This window comes from Mobula birostris, chromosome 3, assembly GCF_030028105.1.
Source record: "Mobula birostris isolate sMobBir1 chromosome 3, sMobBir1.hap1, whole genome shotgun sequence".
NCBI lineage: Eukaryota > Metazoa > Chordata > Chondrichthyes > Myliobatiformes > Myliobatidae > Mobula > Mobula birostris.
In genome coordinates this window covers 134,630,971-134,655,704 of record NC_092372.1, presented here as the reverse complement: position 1 = coordinate 134,655,704, position 24,734 = coordinate 134,630,971, and the positions used below count along the sequence as shown (strand labels likewise).

Genomic DNA, 24,734 nt, shown 5'->3' with positions numbered 1-24,734 from the left:
TTCACCAATTTAGGTTCCTGAACATGTGTGGGGAAGAGTGAAGGGACAGGTTCTGCACCTTCTGCAGACAAATGGAAAATTTCTGTAGGGTGGGAATGGTGGGCAGAGATAGAAGACCTGAGCAAAGAGTCACGAAGGGAGCACCCCCATCAAAATATTGAAATGAGAAGGGAAGAGAATGTGTCTGGTAGCAAAATACTGTTGGAGCTGCTGGAAATAGCATTGAAGTTTAAGACTTGGGAAACTTGGTTCTTGTTTTATCTGGAAACAAAGGGTGTGAAAGCGTGGGTACAGCAAATAGATGAAATGTGGTTAAGAGGGGAAGCCCTAGCTCAGGAAAATGGAAGATATTTCAGGAGCACATGTGTGACTGTCTCTTCATCAGTGTAAAACTGGTGGAGATGGAAGAACTTTGAGACTGGAATAGAGTCCAAACAGGATGAGTGGATGAAGAAGATGGCGCCAGAGAACAATGCGGCCAAAGGTGACATCCTTCAGGCATTTCACAAAACTATTTTTTTTTACCTTTACTTCTTCGTCCATCAAATATGATTCTGCTACTCAGCTTAGAAGCTGTGATTTACATTTTGGTGTGTTTTCGGGCTGATGAGAGAAATGTCACTTTGCTGTCTCGAAGGGAGTTCAGTGAGGTTTTGAGTGGGGTGTGCAGCCTAGAGGCTCCATGATCAAACCCAAGGTTGACTCCATTTCTTGATGATCTCGCTGATTAAAGCGCTGAGCAAGATTGAAATCAATGAGGATGACAGTGGGAAGCGAGCACATGCTTAGCACCCTCTGCCTGCTTTTGTCTGGTCTCTGTCTCTCCCTCGTGCTTGCTGTTGCTGGAGGGAGGAATCTGTTTGAAACTGGTCTCTTTCTTGCTGCTCCCAGAGAAAGGTGTCTGCATTTGAGTTGTCTCTCTATTCCTTATGCTGGATGTTGCCGGAGGATGGTGCCGGAGTCTTGTGTCTTGGGCAAGATTTAATTGAAGCGGTTTGTGGTTGGACTCTGAAGTTGAGGTTGCTCATTTTTTTTATTGCTATGTTGCACGATTTTGATCAAGGCAGCTGGCTGTGCTGCTTGCAATCAACGAATGACACAGCACTAAATTTAACTGAAATGTACTAAACTGAACATTCCTAGACTGTCTCAAATGGCTTTGTGGTTGGATGTTTTATATTCTGTGTTTTTTCGCTCATTTTCTGCCATTTACACAATTTGTTCTTTTTTTGCTCATTGGGTATTTGATGTTTTTGTTTTGAACAGGCTCCATGGTGTTTCTTTGTTTTGTGGCTGTGGAAAGATGAATTTCAGGGTTGTATACTGCATACATACTTAGAAAATAAATGTACTTTGAATGATTGAATCTTTGACATAAAGAAGTAAGGTCAAGATTACTGCAGGCGTCTGAGGATTGTCTTGATAGGGGTCATTATCTCCTGAGTGGAGGCAAAGAGATCTAGAAAGGAAAGAATTCAAGATAGACCAGTTAAGGTGAGAACAGAATGGTAATTTGCAGCAAACATGATGACTTTTTAAAAATTCTGCGTGACGGGAGGTAGTAGCACCAATGCAATGTTCTGGAAAAACTATTGAGGAACTGGGCCTGAATAGGACTCAATCAGAGACCTATCTCACCAAAGGAGAGGTGGAACTTGGGTCTAGATGAATATCTATGGTTACACCTTTGATCTGGGGAAAGTGATTGAACTTTTTTTTATTACTTTCATCAACTTTACAGTTTGACCTAACACCTGGAACTCTACTTCATGCTGAATATTATATATAAGTTACATGTGGAGAACATCAGCAATGGGAAAAGCTCACCTCTAGTGACAACTGAATGGAGTGTAAGTTGTGTGAATTTATTAGCACAGGAAGTAGAGAGAGCTTGTATGTTAATCTTAACTCTACCCTACTACCCTCCTATTTTCACTACGGGTCAGTAGTGTGGTATTTTCTTCTTCAGGAAATAATTAGTTTCACAGCACTGTTTATCAAAATTAAAAGCTGTTTTATTCTCATGAAAGCTTTTTACCCTCTCTGAGAATTTCCACTGAATCATACAGCACCTTTTTAAATACTGAGGATATATTTGCATCCTCTCAAATGCACTCCATCAAGGTCAACAACAAAGTCAAAGAACTGTTCAAAGATCATTGAAACGTAGTGGAGAGGTAAAACTGCACTCAGTAACAAAGTTATTGGAGAGACTGGAGATTCAGGAATGATTGTTACTAAAGACTGTGCTGTGTACCTACATCTATTGATGCTTCTGGACACATCTTCAGTGATGTTCCTGGAATCATTGGGTGTTTCGGGTCTTTCAACATCATACTACCTCCTCCAGGTGACCCAGCCGGGGCTGATCAGACCCCAGCTTGTGTCCAGATGGCTAGCTACTTATGACTCCATGGCTCCCCTCTTTTGAGCCACAGCCATCTTGAGGCCCTCTCTGCCACATCGGTGGTACTGCGGATGGCTCTCCTCTTCCTCTCTCCCTCGATGCCCAAGATGCTGAAGGCTCTAACTAAAGAACGGGCTATGAATCCCCTACAACCAACCTCCACTGGGAGATACCTCGCTCTCCATCCAGCCTGCTGACAGTTGCTGACCAGTCCTGCGTACTTGGAGAGCTTCCTTTCAAAAGCCTCCTCCAAGCTATCTTCCCATGGGACTGTCAGCTCCAGCAGCACAACTTGCTTAGCAGACTCAGACACTAGGACAATGTATGGTCGCAGGGTAGTGGCTGCGATATGGTTGGGGAACTTCAGCTGCCCTTCGAGGTCCACCAACAGCTGCCAGTTCCTTGCAGAGGTCAGAATGCTCCCAAATATTCTGAAAATGTTTGTGGAAGATTGAATACTATTCACATTTTAGGTATCAAATCAATCACAAATTCTACCTAGGAGCTTAGGCATTTCTTAAGAGTCTTAAACACTAACTTGATAACACAAAGGGTGCATGAAAAGGACCCAAAGGATCATAAGGGTCACCCCAACCACAAACTGATCCAGCTGCTCCCACCTGGGAAACAGTACCGCAGCATTAAAGCCAGGACCAATAGGCTCCAGGACAGCTCCTTGCACCAGGCCATCAGACTGGTTAATTCACACTGACACAATTGTATTTCTAAGCTATATTGACTGTCCTGTTGTATATCTTACTATACATACTATTTATTACAAATGACTATAATTTGCTTATTGCACATTCAGATGGAGATGTAAAGATTTTTACTCCTCATGTATGTGAAGGATGTAAGAGATAAAGCCAAGTCAATTCAATTCAATAAGGAAGATGTGGTTTATTAGTGAGGACATCTATCTCAGATTGTTCCACTTGCATTGAAGCATTATGAACTACACCAAAATAGTTGTTAGACGATTGAGGGAACAGAAATGAAGTATTCCACTTCTTGAAAGTTTCCACCATTTAGTTCAATCTCAGCTACACACTGTAGTATTTTATCCACAACACTCAGACTAATAGATATGTAGTGGACACAATTCTGAAGTCTGCTGTTGACTGAGCCTCAGCAATTTTTCAAGGAGAAAATTCCTGATTTTGACAACCCTTTATTTAAGAAATGTTTGAGTATCACAGTCATACAGCACATAAACATCCCCTTCTACACTACTAACTGTCCATCTATACTTAAGTCAACACTTTCTCAGCCACTGATAAACAGTAGAGCTTTCAGTTCATGCTCTCTTTCGCCGGTCTCCCCAACTGAGGGCAGTTTTTCTCTTTCTACCTATCAACCCATCTGATCATTGAAACATTCCATCTAATTATTTAATTTCAAGGGAATGCAAGTTTAATGTTTGGAATCTGACCTTATAACTTAACCCTTTTGGTCTTGGTATCATTCTGATGAATCTATATTCCTGAAGGCTGTTTTGATTGTCCCTTACCACTTCATTTTATTCTAACGTGAATGTTGTTATAATATATTCCTTCCATTAGTTATTGTACAACTTACAAATCAAAAATACTTTGAGCTCAGGCTATTTCTCCTTCGTCCATAAGAAAATGCTTGCAGAATGTTATTTTTGCCTACAAATAGAATAGTTCTTTTTTTTTCCCACACAACAATTACAGTGGTGGAGCAAAGTGAGAGAGCATACTGATGTAGTTGTAAAGCTGTTAAATCTTCTCTCCTGTGTGAGCAGAGTTTCAGGACGCTTGGCAGGAAGTGTTCTGTTTATACGATTGATCTGAATTGGAACAAGGGATGAATATATAGCCAAAAATAGAAACTAATTTTTGCAGCTGTGCATAAAGCAGATTTGCAGATAATTCCAGTTTCTTTCAGCCTGCCCTGAAGAGCTCTCACCAAACCCAAAGGATTTGCATTACATTAGTCAATGGGTCTAATGGAAATCTCTTTACTGCTCAGTGGTACATGATTATAAATAAAATGACTCTGAGCAGAACTGAAGTGTATTTCCCTGCCTTTTTTTTTCTCCTGGAATGATTAGTGAGGTGGCTTGATTGAGCAGAGTTACTACTGATGGTCTTTCTTAGGATGCCCAGAGGACGAATTCCACTTCCTCTTGGTTTTTTTCATGTTCTACTAGGAGGCCAGTTATCCCATTGTACACTATTGTACACTAATATTTAAGTGGTTTTGCAATCCAGAAGGTAGACGCCTCTTGATTTATGTAGCTAATAAGTATTACAGTGTTTCACAGTACCTCACTTAGTTAGGCTTCTTCAGATGTCAAGTTAAATCATTATTGTCAGCTGCATTATGGAGAAAGGAATTGTCGGATCATCCTTTTCTGTAGTAGTTCAGTTACAACACTCCAACTTCTTCAGTTAGCTGAGAAGCAGCTATTGATTGAACCCAAGTGTAACACTGCATTTTCATTATCACATCATTGATGCCAGAGTGTTGAAGTGAGACAAGTGACTCATCTTCTCACTCTGCCAAGCACTTCCACAATTTACAAGTTGTAAAGCTGATTTACAAGTTGTAAATCTCTCCATTTGCCTGGCTAACGGCTTCCAGTCAAGATGACGCTGAGCTGCAATCTCCATTGAAGGTTGTGGCTCAGATTTATGGTTTTGTTTTTTAGTGTGTAGAGATGGGAATGGGGTGCAGGTGGGGGGTTGTTAGGGGTCAGTTCCATCGTCGGTGGTGAGTCCTGGGGTCAGTGCCGAAGATTGAATCCTGAAGGTTGATCAGAATTCCGGAGGTTCAGGCTATATGACCAGCCCTGAGTCTGTGAGTTCACTGGGGAAGTTGAAACCCAAAGTCAGCATGTTTGCAATCCGGCTGGAGGCTGGAGACAGTATGTCTGGTGATGGGGGGCTGTGTATGTGCATGGGTGGGTGGGAGGAAGGAACAGAGCTTGTTTTGCCGTTGTTCTTTTGCTACTTGTTGTGTCCTGTTTTGATCTGCTGAGCATTATGCCATTCTACGCTATGTTGGTGCTGGAACGGATAACAACATCTACAGGCTGCCCCCAGCACATCCTTACAGTGTGTTGGCTGTTGATGCAAACAATACATTTCACTGTATGTTTCAATGTACATGCGATCAATAAAATGAATCTGAATTGAACAGTAATTCTGACAATACTCAAGGAGTGGAACTACCAAGGACCAAGCATGTTTGTTATAGCAACAACCAGCCTTGACGACCAGTACATTATAGCTGGAGACTATACCATTCACAAAATGCACCATTATTACATGCCAATCTACTCCTTAGCACCTCCCAAACTGTAATCACTACCACCCAGAAGGACAAGAACAGCAACCCCCCTCCAGATTCCCTTGCAAGACTAACACTCCCGCTTGGAAATTTGTAGCCTTCCCATCATCATTGGTGATATAAAGCCTGGAATTCACTGATCTACAAGGGCTGTGGGAGTACCTTCTCCAGAAGACTTGAAGTTGTTGATGAGAAAGGCCCACTGCCACCTTTTGGAGAATTAGAGATGGGCAGTAAAATGCTGGTGTCTTGGTGGATTGGTTCATTGTGAGATATGAGAGCAGAATTAGGCTATTTGGACCACCGAGCCATTCCATCGTGGCTGATTTATTATCCCTCTCAACGCCATTCTCCTGCATTCTCCCTGTCACCTTTGATGCCCTGACTAATCAAGAACGTACCAACTGCCGACTTAAATATACTCAATGACTTGGCCTCCATAGCTGCCTGTGGCAGTGAATTGCAGTTTCACTATGTTCTGGCTAAAGAAATTCCTCATCTCTGTTCTAAGTTAACATCCCTCTATTTAGAAGCTGTGCACTGGTCCTAGACTCCCCACTATAAGAAACATCCTCCCCACATCCACTCTATCCAGACCTTTCAATACTCAATAGGTTTCAACGAGATTCTCCCCCTCCTCCATTCTTCTAAATTCCAGTGAGTACAGGCCCAGAGCTATCAAACACTCTTCATATGTTAACCCTTTCATTCTGGGAATCATTCTCATGGACCTCCTCCGGATCCTCTCCAATGCCAGCACATGTTTTCTGAGATAAGGGGCCATAAACTGCACAGAATACTCCAATTGCAGCCTTATGAAGCCTCAGCATTACATCTCTGCCCTTATATGCTACATGGACTCTACATGGCTTGTTCCACCAAAGTGAGACAATATCTGTGGTCCAACTCAAAAATAAACTCTGTCCTGAATTATCACTGCTATTGGCTCCATAATTTAAGTGTCAGTGTTTTTACATATATAAAAAAAATTGGGTGCTGATCAAAGAACTACAAAATTCTAAAATTCTGATCTAAATCCTTAATTAATATTAAATAATATTATTGCAGGAAATGATGAATTACAAAAAAATAAATTTTACTTGCAATCTGATTTATGAATAACTGTCAGAGTGAGAAAAATACTTTCTGAATCTTTATAACATGAGGGTTGTGTGGTTGGCCTAGTCTATGTGGATTTCAGTAAACCTTTGAAATGTCTCATGGGATACTGGCTGAAAAGGCAAATTGCATCCAAAATTTGCTTGGTAATAAGGTGCAGAGGGTGATGTTGAAGAGTTGTTTCTGTAATTGAAAACCTATGTCAAATGGTGTACCCCAGGAATCATTGCAGTGATCCTTGCTGTTTCTTAGATACATCAACAACTTGGATGTGAATATAGGAGGTATAGTTTGTAAGTTTGCAGATGACACAAAAGTTGGTGGTAGTGAGGAGGATAGTTTTAGCCCGTAGTACGTATGAGTTGGTAAAATGGGCAGAGCAAAGGCAAATGGTGATTCATCATGGAAAAAGTAATGGGATGCATTTTGGAAAGACTAGTAAGATTAGGTTATGCACAATGAATAGTAGGGCCTTAGAGAGTATTTTAAAAATGAGGAGAGTTCGATGTACAAATCTAAGATTCCTGAAGGTAGCAACAGAGTAGACAATGTTTAAAAATGCAGAAGTGACACTTGCCTCCATTAGAAAGGACATCAAATATAAGGGTAGGGAGGTTCTGGTAAAAATTTATAAGATGTCATTTCATTGGCTCTTTACTCAACACTGGAAAATCTGGACATCAAAAATGCATACATCAGGATACTCTTTATCGACTGCAGCTCTACATTCGATACCATCATCCCCTCAAAACTAATCAATAAGCTTCAAAACCTTTGGCTCAATACCTCCTTGTGCAATTGGATCCTCGATTTCCTCACTTTCAGACTCCAGTCAGTTCAGAGTGCCAATAACATCTCCTCCACAATCTCCATCAGCACAGGTACACTAGAAGGCTGTGTGCCTAGCCTCCTGCTCTACTTGCTTTGCACTTATTACTGTGTGGTTAAGCACAGCTCCATTACCATATTTAAGCTTGCTGATGACGCACTGTTGTAGGCTGAGTCAAAGGTGGTGATGAATCAGCCTATAGGAGAGAGATTGAAAAACTGGCTGAGTGGTTCCATAACAACCACCTCTTACTCAATGTCAGCAAGACCAAGGAGCTGATTATTGACTTCAAGAGGAGGAAATTGGAGGTCCATGAACCAGACCTCATCGGAGGACCAGAGATGGAGAGGGTCATTAAATTTAAATTACTTGATGTTATCCTTTCAGAAGACCTGTCCTGGGTCCAGCATGCAAATGAAGAAAGCGCAGCAGCACCTGTACTTCTTTAGTTTACAAAGATCTGACATGGTGTTTATGACTTTGACTAACTTCTATACATGTGTGGTGGAGAGTATATTGACTGACTGTATCACAGCCTGGAATGGTAGTGTCAATGCCTTTGAATGGAAAATCCTACAAAAAGTAGTGGATATGGCCTAGTCCACCATGGGTAAAGTACTCCCCACCCATTGAGCACTTTTACACAGGATATTGTCGCAGGAAAGCAGCATCCATTATCAGGGACCTCTACCACCCATGTTGCTGCTGCCATCAGGAAGGTGGTACAGGAGCCTCAGGACCAATACCATTAGTATCCCTCAACCAGCAGTATCTTGAACCAGAGGGAATAACTTCACTCAATTTCACTTGCCCCATCACTGAACTGTTCTCACAACCAATGGACTCACTTTCAAGGACTCTTCATCTCAGGTTCTCAAAATTTATTGCATATAATATATATATATATTTTTTTTTCTTTCTTTCTTTTGTATTTCCAGTTTGTTGTCTTTTGCATACTGGTTGTCTGCTCTGCTGGTATGATCTCTTGTTGATCCTATTATGGTTATTGGATTCATTGATTATATGGTGACATATGTGTACTTTGATAATAAATTTACTTTGAACTTTACTACTTCTCCTTCATTGTTGGGAATGCGTTTCTTTGGAGCTAAAAATATTTTCAGGTGAAGGTTACCTCATAAATTTTATTGGACCTGCAGGTAACTTGAATCCTTTTTAATATGATGACAAAATAAATGCCTTTGTAAAACATGTACTAAGTGACATTCATCTTAAGCTGGTTTGAAGAAGGCACCAAATCACTTACAGGCTATTAACTAAGTGGAATTTGGTTTAAAAAAAAACTGAAGAGGAGTTTTTGTTTTTTTCAAGATTACTTTTCTATGCCTATTCCTCTGGCATCCTCTGTTTTAATTTGTTGATCTCTGTCTATCAGGCATGAGATTGAAAGCATTACGTGGAAGATCCCCTTTGCCTGATATGTACACAATTGCATAATATTATCTTAACACTGCAATACCACAAAACTAGATTTTCAGCTGGCCCACCGATGTAGCTTTTTAAAACAAAAATAAACACAATGACACATACTTCATTTGGAGCTGGAATATGTTTCTTGGAATGGTTATGCTGGAAGACCACAGAATTGTTAGCTGAATAGCAAAAAAAGAACAGAATGCTGCTGTGCCTTGGACACTGTAGCAATCTCCAGAAAAGCTGGAATTTTGCCTAAATCTATTTCTTGCCTTTGGTTCTTCTGAACTTCAACTTAAACACAGCACTGAAAATTATAGAGGAGAACACCAGAAAGTAGAATACCAGTTATTCTGTCTTTCATTTAATCAGTGAATGACATTGCAGTACATTTTACTGTGCAGACTATGGGGGATATTAAAACTTACTATGAACTCCTCCTGTCAGATTCATCGGGATCTGCACATTCTCCATAATGCCAGGATTTCAGGCTTCAGAAAACCACCCGCTTTCTCTTTGCCTCCTCATACCTGGGGCTAAATTATCCAAATAAGTTTTAAAGTTTGTGCAACTTTTCTCCATGGAGCTCATGGATAGGATTCTACTTTTGAGGGTCACATAATCAAAGAATTGTTACTTCATTCAAGGAAACCATTTAACCCATTGAATCCATGTTGGTTCCCAGTAGAGCAATGTAGTTAATCCACAACCCTGCTCTTTCCCTATGGCCCTACATCTTTCCCCTCTTCCAAATGGAAGAAGGGTTAAGGTAGTGAATGAATTTTGCGTACTTTCTGACTTATGGACAAAATAAACTTATGGACTTTAAAAACAGATTTTTTTGTTACCCAGAAATTACCTAAATCTAGAAGCTGCTACGCTTTTTATTTTAAGTGCCTCACCAACAACATATCACTTCAAGTCTTTCCATTGAGACCCTTTCAGAAGATGCATCAAACTTTTTGGTTTCTCTTTTGGGCTCCAATCACCATCCTAACTGAATTATTGGTTCTTCTCCACCATATTGCTTACAATCTTCACCTCACCAACTCCCAATCACGAATGAGAACACACACACACACACACACCCCTTCTGTTCAGAGCAGCACCCTGGAAGAACCCAGCTGGGCTTTCACTCTTCTGACTTGGAAACAGAGACAGGGGATTAAAATTGGTTCTGTCATTAAAATTGGCAGAATTTGAGTGAAGCTTAGATTCTCATCCTGCCTTTAAGCAAATATTCATGTGTCTGACTAAACATCACCCTGCACCCTGTATATTGTTTTACTTGTATGTTTCAGCAGGAATGGACATTTGGAAAGGATGGTTTGTTTTATTATTTTGTTTAGAATTACTAAATTCTACTCTGGAATACAGAATAAATAGTAGTTCAGTTGGCAAAATGGGAGATAGATTTCAGACTCGATGTTGCATGTTCTTTCAGTTAAATTAGTCAGAACCGCTATACAACTATTGGAATGAAGATTACATTTGGCATTAAGAAAGAATGGTTTATAACAATACATTGAGATATTTCACGACTTCAACACATTCTTACATCCCTTATTATGATTAAGATGGTTGAAATGTAGACATTACTGAGATCAGTTAATCATTTCAGTTGGACTTTGGAGTACTCACACACTCTTTTTTGAAGTAATGCCACAGAGATACTTTCTACCTATTGAAAAGGCGGAATTGCCCTTGGTTCAACCTTTTCCAACAGGAAGAACTTTAGCAGATATCATTCGCTCAATGCTTATTGGAATGCCACTTTGGTTGGATAATATCTGGAATAGGTTTGAACCCACAACTTTTTAAGTCAAGTGATGAGACTGTTTGCACTAAGCCATGGTTAACACCACATAATACTTCCTTTTCTGGCCTCTAATGTTGTCATGACAATAGCTATAAATATACAGTATATGTTTTATTGCCGACTAAAATAAAACACAAGAGAAGTCATTTTGCAATCTTATCAAATGCCAAGTTAACTGGGAACATATCACGTTGTAGAACTGTATGATTGAAATTCATGGAATTGAAGAATGAATGGCCTCCATTAAGGTTATTGATCAACAGGATTTCAGGAAATGTAAGGTTTTTTTTTTCCTTCTTACACTATTTAATTAGAAAATCCATAAACATCTTGGGGCAGTTATATAATGTTTTCCATTTTTAATTCATCACACTGGTTGCTGAGTTGGTAGGGTGGTCTGGTTTCCCTCCACGCCGTGAGGAGGCGTAGGTTGAAAGGCCAATTGGCCCCTGTAAATTGACCCTAGTCTAGTGTGCACATGAGTGGTAGAATCTTTTGATGGGAATATGAGGGGAATAAAATGGAATTGTAGGATTAGCATAAGAGGTGCTTGATGAGTCTGTGCTATGTGGGCTAAGAGCCCTTTTCAGTTTCGTATGACCATATAACTCAAAGTGAATTAATACCGTATAAATCCTACTATTATGGAGAATTATTTTTTGAACTCTCTGAACTGAAGATGTAAGTAAGCAGAAAAAGTTATGTTGGAGTCCTACATATCTAACAATAGGGAATTTTTTAAAAGGTGATTTATAGTATTGAAACTTCTGCCATCCTTTCCAATCCTTTTCACTACTGATGATTCCAGTTATGGCAGAGCAAGCTGGTGGAGCTTTCTTCATACCTTTGGATAGCTTGAGGAGGCCATCTGTAGGTTTTATCGTTTCTATTATCTAAAGATGAAGTGCAAGGTCTCAACCCAAAATATTGACTGTCCCTTATCCTCCATAAACTCTGCCTGGCACATGAATTCTTCCAATGCCTCCTATTTTGAGGAAGATGAAGTACTATCCCTACTTTTTAATTTCTTGTGTCCTCTGCTTTTGCACTGACAGACTTGATTTGAAAAAAAAAATTGATTGAGTTAACTACTTCCAGGAATATGAGTGAAAGGTGGTCTAAAGGGCCATACTGAGTTCTCACCTTGTGGAATAACCAGATTAATTCAAACAGAGTTTAGATTCCTGCTATATTTAAACTAAATCTTACTGGCAATTTTTTTATTTTTAATATATTCAGTCAAATTCATCTTTCTAGCCTCACATCACTCTCCCTGATACATTATATGAATGTTATTTTGATTCTCTTTGTCCACACCTGATGTTCTCATGTCTTCACAGCCTCAGAGCCAAACTTGAAGGTGCGTTCCAGGTTAAAACAGAAAGTGACAGAGAGGAGGAGTAGTCCCTTATTGCGCAGAAAAGATGGTACCATTATCAGCATCTTCAAGAAGAGAACGCTTGAGAGAACAGGTACAGGTCATCCCAGGGTTACAAGTGGATCCCCTTTTCTCAGATATTCCTTTAGACAGTTTGGTCTATAATTCAGAAAGTACAAAAGCAAAATCACTCAATATGGTAACCATACATCCACAGTATTGCAGTGAATGTTTTCAAAACCACTTAAGGCTGATAAGAAAGAACAAAAATGGAGAGCGAGAGGAATCTGGTTCTAGCACTTGGAATGAACATATGCCAGACCAGACTTTTGAATGTATTAATATTACGGTAGCTCGTTCAAATGTAGAGGTGTCCATAAGTTGGGTGCATGTAACCCAAGGACAGCCTTTAGTAGGGACGAACACAATGCTCTTTATAAAAGCTGGCATATTCTTTATGGATATCTTTATTCTAACATCCTGGCTGTGAGGCAGCTTTATACAATGACACAAATACTCAAAACAGCAAATTAAATCTGCTCCTTTCAGAAGAAACAGTGGTTTTTGCTGGGTCTGGGAGTGAATTAGACACAGGTCATGGAAGAAAGTTCAGATGCTAAATAAGAAAACATAGCAGCAGGAAAAGTTACTTCATTCCAAATGACTGTCTGTTTTTGTTTGATCTTATCCCTGAAGACCTTTCTTATCGTATTCCTCTAACCGGCTTTTCCCTAGAACTATAGCTAATTATGTTTTAAATCAATTAAAATTAATGTCTTAAATGACCATCCCCAATAACAATCAAAATCCGTTATCTTAAATGTAAAAATAGTCCCACCTCACATTCTTTCTTATTTTTAATTAATTTCAGCTAGTTTCTCATACTAATATGGCCCTTGGCTCCAGTTAATGTGCTTGCATATATCAATTTTGTTAACTTCCTTCAGGATTTTAAAAATTTCTTTTAGGTTATTCCAAGCTAAACTTTTTGGAAGGAATTTTAAACTCTTTTACTTTTTCTCATAACTTAAGATATAACCAATATGACTTAGAGATCCTAAGAAGGCAAATACAGGGATTTCGGCCAGTCAGTCATTTGGTTTCGGTCATATTACTTGGAGTAGAACACCTCAAGGATAGGAAATAGGATCTGGTATAGGGGATCAAAAAGTTATTGTTGGATTTTCATTTCATCACTGGGGCACAGCAGTAGTAGAGAAGACAAAAGGATGTTAACCCTTAACAATGGGACTGAGTATTTAATGCTAGGATAAAATTGAGCCTCAACCTCCTACCTACTTCATGTATAAAATAAACTTAAACAAATTGAACAGTTTTACCATTACATCAAATTTTGCTAGCAATGAGCTTGAATCACCTTCATTTAGTATTTCCAATATTAGAAATGCTTGGCATGTGGAAGCCGCCATTTCAGTATAATATTCAAAGAAACAGTTAAGTGGAGAGATAAAACTGTAATGTTTACTTTACTTAGAAATCAATGAAAATTAAGAAATCTGTACTCATAAAAGAGCAATATTCTGATTGGAACTGTTCAAATAATGTTCAGGTTTTATTTCTTGTTTTAATAATGCAGATACCAATAAATGCTATCAATATCCATCCAGCAAATTAGGCAGCTTAAAAGCAGCGAGAAACAGAGGAAATTCAAATTAGAACTGAAAATATTTAGATGTTAAATTAAAAAAAAATGTTTTTGAGTGCTCTGCAAATGAAGGCCTACATGGAATATCTTTTAGGCATACTAGGCAACTAGGCTCTCTCCATTAAACTCCCTGGGATCTTACCACTTACTGTGTACATTATACCCTACTTGATCTTCCAAAATGCATAATTTAACACTTTACTGGATTAAATTCTATCTGCCATTACTCCTTCTGATTTCCCAAATAATCAATATCTTGCTGCAGCCCAAGGTAATAATTCTTGCTGTCTACAATATTTCAAATTTTCATATCATCTGTGATTTTACTATTAAATCTCTTACATTCACCTCCAGCTGATAAGTGTACATCACGAATGTCAAGGGCCCCAGCACTCGAGTTACAGACTTCCAATCAAAAAGCAACCATCCACCATCACTTTCTGCCTCCTAGTGCCGAGCTAATTTGGATTCAATTTGTCATCTTGCCTTGTTTGCCATGGGCTCTAACTTTTTGAACTAGTTTACTACACAGGGCAATCAAGGCTGTACTGAAGTTCATGTAGACAATATTGACTATGTCAATATAATTGGTACCTCTTCAAATATTCAGTCAAGTTAGTGACACAGGGTTGTTTTCAAAGATACATAGGCATCAGCAGCAGCCATTGTGTCTGTTATGTGAAAGAAGTTTTTTTTCCCAAAAGAAGCAATGAAACTGTCCATACTTCTTAAACGTTTGAAGAGAACACCCTCTAATGAAGTAAACATAAACTTGGCTTATTTTCAGTCACTTAGTGAAAACTTTCAGAAATGGAAAACACTTCAAAATACGTTTGCCAGCATTTCAAAACAAAACAGTGATGTTTTTAAAAACACAAACACGAGGAAATCTGCAGATGCTGGAAATTCAAGCAACACACATCAAAGTTGCTGGTGAACGCAGAAGGCCAGGCAGCATCTCTAGGAAGAGGTACAGTCGATGTTTCGGGCAGAGACCCTTTGTCAGGACTAACTGAAAGAAGAGGTAGTCTTCTTTCAATTAGTCCTGACGAAGGGTCTCAGCCCAAAACATCGACTGTACCTCTTCCTAGAGATGCTGCCTGGCCTTCTGCGTTCACCAGCAACTTTGATGTGTGTTGCAGTGATGTTTTGTATGTTTTGTTATGCATTTGATTACTCATTGTTAAATCTGGAAAGCCCTTTGCAATTGGAGAAGAACTGATTCGACCAGCAGTAAGGAAGGTTCTGAGTACAGTTTTGTATAAGTCACCTGACCAAATGATTAAAGCAAATCAGCTCAGTGACAACTCTGTTCAAAGATGAATAGATGAATTGTCTATGAATATGGAAGACATATTGTGCAACATACTTAGGGCAACCAAATTTGTTCTGTAGTTTGATAGTTAATATTGCCAGCCAATGAGTCTTTGCTTCTTGGTTATGATAATTTCATAAAAGATGGAAGCATGGTTCAAGAGTTGCTACTGGCAAGGGGACTAGAAACAGATACAAAGTGGAAGTCAATATTTTATGTCGTTGAGCAATTCTTCAAAGAGAAGGACATTGCACTCACTAACATTATTGCTTGTGCAACAGTTAGGGCACCATCAATGACAAGTTGCCACCACCGGGTTATTATTTTCATGAAAAAAAAACTGTAGCTAATATATTTACCATTCACTGTAATTCACAGATGTCACCTTGTCACAAAAAACCTTAGCTATCAGCTGCACAAATCATTAAATACTGTTATCACAGCGGTAAATAAAATCAAAAATCATGCTCTCAATTCTCGATTATCTCAAGAGCTTTGCATTGAGAATTATTAACAGTTTGACTGCTTGATGTTTCACACAAAAGTCAGGTAACTCTCAAAAGGAAACTGCCTGGGATGCTTTTTGAAACTACACTAAAACTGCAGTATGGAAAAAGATCAAGATATTCTTTATTGCACTTCCAACATCATATTTAGTGGAGTGCAGTTTCAGAGCAGTCACCCAACTTCTTTCAAAGCAATGAAACAGAGTGCAAATTACTGAATGTAGGGATCTGAAACTCCTGAGTGACATTCAGCCTGATGTTGAGAAGCTGATATCATTGCACTAAGCCCATCCATCTCATTGAAATGTGGAAAAGCAATGAAGTAGTGAATTGTTGGACTACAATGTACAGGCTAAAATTGTTGATGAAAATTGTTTTTACTATAATTAAAAATGGAGAAATCATTTTATTTGTAGCTCTAAATTGACTTGAATACTTTTTGCAGTTATTTGTCACTGCTTTAAATTTGTAGTTTCTATTTTCTTTCACAGTGCACTGACAATAAAAAATCTTTATAGTTTTTATGTAATGGGTGGAAAGGGAGAGGGGGCATTGGGGATATGAACTGGTAAGACAAAAAAGTTTGGGAGCCATTGATCTCACCCTTCCCTCCTACATAGCTCACCATTTTCTATCATCTATGTGCTTACCGAAGACTTTCTTAGATGTCTCATTTCATGCACTCACCACTCTTTAGGCAAAGAACTGATACTCCCCCCTATACTTTCCTCTAATCACTTTAAAATTATGCCCCCTGGTATTAGCCATTTCTGCCCTGGGAAATAGTCTGGCTATCCAGTCGATATATACCTCTTATTTTGTATACTACTATCAGGTCACTTCTCAACATTCATAGTTCAAAAAAGAAAAGCCCTGGGTTGCTTAACCTATCCTCAAAGGCACATGCTCTGATCCAGGCATTCTCTGATAAATTGCTTCTGCACCCTCTCTAAAGCTTCTACATTCTTTAAATAATGAGGTGGTGTGACCAGAACTGAATACAATATTCAAAGTGTAGTCTAACCAGGATTTTATGGAGCTGCAACATTACCCTGCGGCTCTTGAACTCAGTCCCCTGGCTAATGAAGGCCAACACACCATATGCCTTCTTAACAACCCGGTCAACTTGTGCAGCAACTTTGTGGGATCTATGGATGTGGACCTCAAGATCCCTCTGTTGCTCCACTCTGCCAAGAATCTTGCATTCCACCTTCAAATATGGCCTCCAAAGTGAATCACTTCACAATTCTCCATCTACCACTTTTCAGCCCAGCTCTGCTTTCGGTCAATATCCCATTGAAACCTGTAAGAACCTTCTGCACTAAGGACTTGCAAATGGAACAAATCTCTTTTCAATCATTTGTGCACATTAAAAATTTTGACCTAAAGAAGGAAAATCATTGATCAAACAGCTAAAGGTATTTGGGGTGAGATCACTTTTCTCAAGAAATTCTGCAGTCTCTTGTATGAATGGTTTCCAAAAACCACAACGATCTTTCTATTGGGTAGAGAATTTCAAAGATCCAATACCTTCTGGATAAAGACATTCTTTTCTCATCTCAATCCTTAATGGCTAATCCCTTACTCTCAAACTGAAGCCCCCGTTTCTGGACATCTCAGCCTGTATACACTCCCATCAGGGTCTTTTTACCCTTGAAGTTTCTTAACTCTATCCTCAAGCATTCTACATCTTCAGATCCTATATCACCTCTTTATAAGAATTTGATTTCATTTTTTAACAAACAGAGGAGCACCACTCCCTGTCCCTCCCTGCCTGTCGTTTTGATACAATGTGTATCCTTGGGTGTTAAGCTCTCAGCCCTCAGCAGATTCCGAATTTCCTAGTTCATCAATGGCTTTTAATTTTGGTATGTCTGGTATGTTCTCGAAAGCACACAGATCTTGATGAAGTTGGTGACAACCGTAGCGTATTCATTCAGATTCAAAGATGAATCCCAGAATATTGTCTGGTCAACTGACATAAAGTAAGTGCTCCTGCACCTCCCTTGATGTACCTTCTTGGTCCTCACCACTGGTGCTGCGTACTTTAGTCTCTGTCTATATGCCGGGAGTAGAATTACAGCCAGGTGATCGGACTGCAGTCACTTGTCATCAGCAGTCACTATGGGACTGCTTCTTGATCCAAGTTTAAATGGAAACTACACTCAATTCCAGAGGCAACTGATTCAAAACTGAATATTGCTGATTAGGTTATTTTGAGTAAGAGGCAACAGGTTACCTATCCTTTATATAGCCTTACTGATTAGGATAAAGCAATGTGATTAATTTAGTATTTTATATATACAAATTTTTTTTTGGAAACAAAACAGACAAAGACTATATTCTAGATTATGAGCAGGATGCCAACTCTGCTGGGACCTGAAATAACAGTCTCCAGTAACATAACATAATGAGCTCTCTCCTACTGTTGCCTCTAGCAGGCCTGATAGTGATCAGTGATACACATGAAACAGGATCAGATCATGACAGCTGGATTTTTTTACTTGGACAGTGCAAGAGTTAGTGCTTACAACATAAAGTTTCATTGTATAGGAGTACTCAAAACAAAAATGGACCCCCAATATCTCAATTTCTACAGAGAATTCCTTTATAATTTAGTTGTGGGTTTAATTCCATCTCTGAACTAATGTACAGTATTCATTTGGATGTTAGTTAAGGAAATGTCTATAACTAAAATAAAACACAGGTTCAAGTTTATTGTCATTCCACCATATACTTGTATACCACCAGATGAAAATCTTCCTCTGGACCAAAATGAAAATAGCTTAAAAATAAGGCTCATTTACTACACAATTAAAAATTAAACAGTATCAAGCAACTGGCACTTCATTCGTGATGTGAACTCAGTCGTGGCAGGGAGTTCAGAAGTCATACAGCCTGGGAGAGCAAGTTGTCTCCCGTCCTAACAGTTCTTGTCCTAATGCTGCAGTACCTCCTGCATGATGGTAGGGAATCAAGGAGATTGCTGGGTGGATGGGAGGGATCATTAACAATGCTAAGGGCCTTGCATAAGCAGCATTTCTGATAAATATCTCTGATGGGTGGAAGTGAGACTCTGATGATCCTCTCCACAGTCCTCACAATCCTTCATAGGGACTTGTGATCAAATGTCTTGCAATTCTCATACCAGTGTGATGGTATTGGTTGCTGAACACAAGTTCTAAACTCAAATAAAGACCTTAAGCCATATCCGATATAGATAGCCACAGGTACCCTCACTAAAGGGAGGTTATACTGTAACTACCTACTCCTCAAAGATTTGTTCACATTCCTGTTTATTCCGTACAGCAAAGTTAGCTACCAACACCTACTATTTGAGCAGTGGGTCCCCACTTCCTACAAAGGAGGAGATATTTCCATCTAACAAAGTAGTTTAAACACAGTTCATTTATTTTTTTACAGATACTCACTTAAATCCAGACAATATCCTTCAAACACATTTCAAACTCAGAGTTTTTCTATCTTAAACAATTTTCAAATTACAAATGATTTATAAAACACAAAAGGATTTCCAAAACACATACATATTTCCTGTAAGCTGAAAAAGCATACAAAAGAGTTGCTGCAAATGAATCATCTGTGCGGAAATCAAAAGTGAAGGAATGGATTCTAGTTCCCCATATTTCTGTCATTTTTCTTGATGTTCTTCGCTATTCCTAATAAGCCTGGCTACTCTCTACCTTTCTATTGTTTCTTTGTCACTTGGGTGACTTCACAAGTATATGATTTTTTCCCCCCCAGATACCTTTTTACACAAATAGGAAAAAAGCTTCGGGAGGCACAGCTCCAAGATTCCCAATATTAATGCCGTGAAGCTGTCTGAGCACACAAACCTTCCAACTATTAACAATCAGCTATTTGATGTGCTAAGTGATAGTATGAATTTGGTCTGAAAGCTTCTTTGAACTAAATAACTTAGCCATATTTTCTGATTTGAAACAAGCCCAATTAAATAGAAACACAGAAAACCTACAGTACAATACAGGCCCTTCGGCCCATAAGGCTGTGCTGAACATGTCCTTACCTTTGAACTACCTAGGCTTACCCATAGACCTCTATTTTTCTAAGCTCCATGTATCCATCCAGGAGTCTCCTTAAAGACCCTATAGTCTCTGCCTCCACCACCGCCACTGACAGCCCATTCCACACACTCACGACTCTCTGCGTACAAAACATACCTGACGTCTCCTCTGTACCTACTTCCAAGCACCTTAAAATCATGCCCTCTCGTGTTAACTTAAGAAGTTAACCCAGGTGCTGTTTGCAAAGCTGTCCTTTTAACTTCAATCTGATTATTGCTTGTCATTTTTATTAAGAACTGGCTTCCATTTATGACAAAAAGCTAAACAATGAATAATGGTTAGAAGTTTAACTTACTCAAAAACAACTCTTTGATCTCTAGAGGTTTCAGCTGCGGCATTGGAAAGCTAAGCCTAGCAAAAAAGAAAGCCCTCCTGGCCCTGGATAGTGAATATCCACCACACCAGATGGTGATGCAGCTAGTTGAGACCTTCTCAGTGGTGCTTCTGTAAGAGTTTTTAGAATGGGGAAGAGGGAAGTCTCAATTCTCCTCGGGAAGTGAAGATGCTGATGTGCTTTCTTCACTAACAAGTTGATGTTGAAGGACTAGGTGAGACTGTCTGTTATGTGCACATCCGAGAACTTGATGCTCCTAACTCTCTCCAGGGAGGAGCTATGGATGTGCAGTGAGGAGTGGTCAGCCTGTACGTTACTGAAGTCCATAATCATCTCCACATTGCCTTGTCCACATTGAAACTGAAGTTGTGTGCTTGCAATATTCTACCAGCCACTCTACCTCCTCTCCGTATATCGTCTCGTCATCGCTGTTGATGAAGCCTGTTGTGGTGTGGATGAGATCACCGGAGAGACAGAGTTACTGGTAGATACAAAGCAGCTTCTTTATTCAACACAAGGTACAGCAGGCATCATATGGACCGGAGATGCTTTCGGTAGAAAGGTCTGCTAGCCCAATGTGGGCTCGATATTTATTTGCTAAACACAAAGGGCAATCCCTATTTACAAAGTTATAGACAATGCATAGATGATGCTTTCTTTTGAAGCTACATACAAAACATCACACCTTCTGACTTCATCCTTTCCTCCTGACGCCCGCACGTCTGGGCTGGTACTCACAGCCTTTAGGAGTGCAAGTTAAATCCACAATACATTTATTTGGTATTTTACGTGCTAACATAGAGGACAATTCATATTTATGAAGTATAGATAAGGCTGTCTTCAAAACGACCTGTAAACTTCGCACTTCCATCTGCAGCTTCTGGGCTAGTATTCCAGTATTCACAGCTTTTCAGAAATGCATTCTTGTGAACTCAATCCACAGTACTTTGTTAAACAGAAGACTGGTGGCCGGAGTCATTTAAGTGTAAATGAATCATCTACCCAAAATTGCTCTAACAGTCCCTCCTCTTGGCCCTTCTGGACAAAAATAACAAATTTGTACCAGGAAAGGCCAACCTGGAAGGATCTACTCAAATAGGGCAGCAAAAACGCCCCATCTCGAAACTCCCCCCGCCAAGTTTGGATGCCTAGATATCTATCCTAGCATTCCCTATTCACTACCTGCCACTATTAAGCAGAGAGGCTGTTCCAAGTCTTTAGGAAAATGCAGCTCCTTTCGTGTACCTGTTGGCTCTTTCCCTGCAGGCTGACTGCAGCTTAATCACATTCCTTTGTTTTCAGCCCTTTATCCTTTGGTCGCTGAAACCCTCCTTCAAGGAACACACACAGGCCTTCTCATCGATGTACAGGAAGGGGTTGGGGTGGCCTTTATGTAAATGTCTGCAAGGACCTCTCCCCAGTGGCACCCCCTTCCAAACTGTCTGGTCGATCACTGGCCCAACTGCTGAAAAGGCCCCAGCTCCTCAGACTCAGGGTGACTGCTTTCAGGTGCCATGTGCAGTTTGAAATGCCTTCGAAGTGGTGAAACTTGCCGTCTCTGCTTTAACTTAAAAAATCCCTCCCCATCTATTTTCCAATAATTTTCTATTCTATATTGTAAAATTAATCATCTACCTCTGTTTTTTTTATAAACAGAGTACCATCATCATCACACTTTAGCAGGCTATTCCTGGTTTTCCAACACAGTGTCTTCTGCCACGCTCTCGGCATTTTCTGCCCTTGCGTTTTCTCCGGGTATGTTTTCATCAGCTGTGGTCATGTCTGGCATGGCCGGCTGGTGTTCCTCTCTTAGGTTCTCTGTAATTACATGGTTACTGGGTACACTTGGACCCTGCTCTGTCTCTGGGAGCAACAAGAGGCTGAGTCATATGCTTTAACCTGAGTCCTGTGTTTCCACTGGCTGCCTCGCCGAGTCTGCACACTGACACATGTATCATTGGTTAAGAGTACCGTCTGTGGTCCTATCCACCTGGGGGAAAACCCTGGCCTTTCTGGCAGCACCCTCACCATAACTTGGTTGCCAGGCTATGGAAGGACTATCCCCTTTCCCTCTGGCTCTGTCTGATCAGCGATTTGCTGTTGTGTTTCGCTCGGTCCTTTAATAGTTTAAGTTGGTTACAAAGGTCTTTCTCATATTGGGTCATTCTATCCCTGTAAGCCCCAGGCTCCCCGCAACCGGTAATTACCCCATAGGGGAGTCACATTGCTCGCTCCGTCAATAATTCATAGGGGCTGAGACCCAACGTGCTGTTCAGGCTTACACACAATCTCATCAGGATTCCTGGTAATACATCAACCCATGTCTTTCCTGTCTCAGTTATAGCTTTGGCTAACACATTCTTGATTGTTTGGTTCATCCTTTGTACCATCCCTGAACTCTGGTGGTGGTAGGGTACGTGGAACCATTGTCGAATCCCTAGCAGTCGGCACATTTCCTTCATCATTTTCCCCATGAAATGTGCTCCCTGATCTGAATCCCAGTTTCCCCAGCTTGGGAGGATTTCCTGAACTAGGATCCATGCAGCAGTGCAGTCCCTTGTTGGGAAAGCCTCCACCCACTGGGTGAAGTGATCCATAATTACCAGACCGTAGCTTTTCCCCCTGCTTTTTGGAGGGCCCTGTGAAGTCTATCTGGATGTTTTCCCAGGGTCCCCTCGGCCAAGGCTGATCTGCTAGCTGTAGTTTTCTGCCCTTACCAGGGTTATGCTGAGCACAAATGATACAACGGTGGCAGAATTTCTCAACATCCCCACCATCCCTGGCCACCACTAGTCCTGCTGAAGGGTTATCATGCTCTGCCTTCCCTGATGCATTGCCCCATGATATAACTTTAGTAGTATCTGTCTAATACAGGGTGGGGCCACCGTGACTCTTCCCTCCCCATGTGTCCAGCTCCCATCTGATCCCTCCTTTGCTCCTTTTCTCCTCCATTTTTCGTTCTCTTCTGCCTCTACCTCTTCATATCATTTTACTAAGCTGGCTTCTGTCGTTTCCTCCTGCACACTTGCAACTTGAATTGCCTCTTGTTCCCCTGCTTTATTCACAGTAACATCTTCCCTCAGAGGAACTGGGAAAACTTTATGTTCTGGAATAGCTGCAGTCTCTCTGAATATCCCCTGGTGTTTTTGTTCTTTCACTATACCCTGAGCAGCGGTCAGTGTGTCAGTTTGTATAGGGTCCTGCTTCGGGGGTTTATACAGACCCTCCTCTATTTTAACTGGGTTTATCTTTACTAGACCACAATCTTGCTTGTGTGTAGCCCACACTGCTGGGAACTGCTGAACTCCCATACGGGCTGCAGTCTCTGATGATCAGGGCAGCTGCGACTATACTAGGCAGGTTGTGTATTCTGTTGGTTGTGCGCATTCGCTGCCCCTGACTCGTCCATATTATTTCTCCCTTTCCCATATCTACAACAGCTCCTGCCTCCCTCAGGATGTCTATTCCAAGGATTGTGCCCTCATTATTTGGACATACCCAGAAATACACTGGAATCTGCACTCCCCCGATTTCCAGTATTTGCGACTCGTTTCTTTCTGCTTTTACTGTTTTCCCTCCTACACCCCTGATATAACTGGTCTGTCCGGTTGTTGATAAGGGTAGGTCTGTTATCGATACCGATGCCCGTGTCCACTATCATATTGCATTGCCGTCCCCCTAACAATGCCGTTGTGTACATCCGCGGGTCACCAGCACTGGCAGTGAAGCCCACTGCCACATCTTTTTCTGCCCTAAGAGGTGCTGTTTTAGCTCTTTGATCTGATCGACAGTCAGACTGGTTGCTGATGGGGTGAGTGACTGGGTGTCTGCCGTGACCTTCGCCTGGGTTTTCCCCCTCTCTTTTGGACACTGTCTCCAGCCATGTCCCGGTAGGCCACAGCTGTAGCATTTCAACTCCTTCACTGTCTTATACCTGGTCTAGCAGTCCTTTGCTATGTGCCCTGGCTGCTAGCAAGCAAAACAAACTCTCCAGGACATCACAGCAGCTGCACCCACTATACCCATTTTACGATTTCTCTTGCCTTTTCTTTGGTCTACCTCACTGGCCCAGGAAACTATCACAGAGTAGTTGGACCCCACCATTATGCCTAAATCTAAAACTTCCTGGTGGTCTGAGCTCAGGCCTTCCTTCAGCATCTTTAGGAAGACTGGGTCATCCCTCCCTGCATTATCCAACCCTGAATACTCCTCATATGCTCCATATTTACGTTCTGCATAATCCATGGCTGTCTCGTTAGCTTTTTGAATCACTGCCATTATTGTTCCCCAGCTACTCTTGCCTCCTTCCAGCCACTGCCTCAATTCCCCTTTAAAAGAGCGATATCTTTCTTCATTACTGGTGCTCCCAGTTGTTGTCCATGTACCATCCTGCATCCCTTGAGCCATCCTGTCCCACATATTCCTCGGCACTTCGCTTTTACCAAAGCGTGTATATCTTTAGAGTGCATCTGGTGAACTTCAACCATTTCCTCGAGCTTGTGCCAG

The 24,734-nt window shown here is 40.6% G+C and overlaps 1 protein-coding gene across 1 annotated transcript in view; it reads left to right on the top strand.

Annotated features, from left to right (window-relative positions):
* LOC140195287 (histone deacetylase 9-like) overlaps positions 1-24,734 on the top strand; it is a 700,837-nt gene that overhangs the window by 530,287 nt on the left and 145,816 nt on the right. Inside the window, exon 9 of the mRNA XM_072253371.1 lies at positions 12,267-12,398. Coding sequence (XP_072109472.1) covers positions 12,267-12,398 — 132 coding nt within the window. The remainder of the gene's footprint in view (positions 1-12,266; positions 12,399-24,734) is intronic.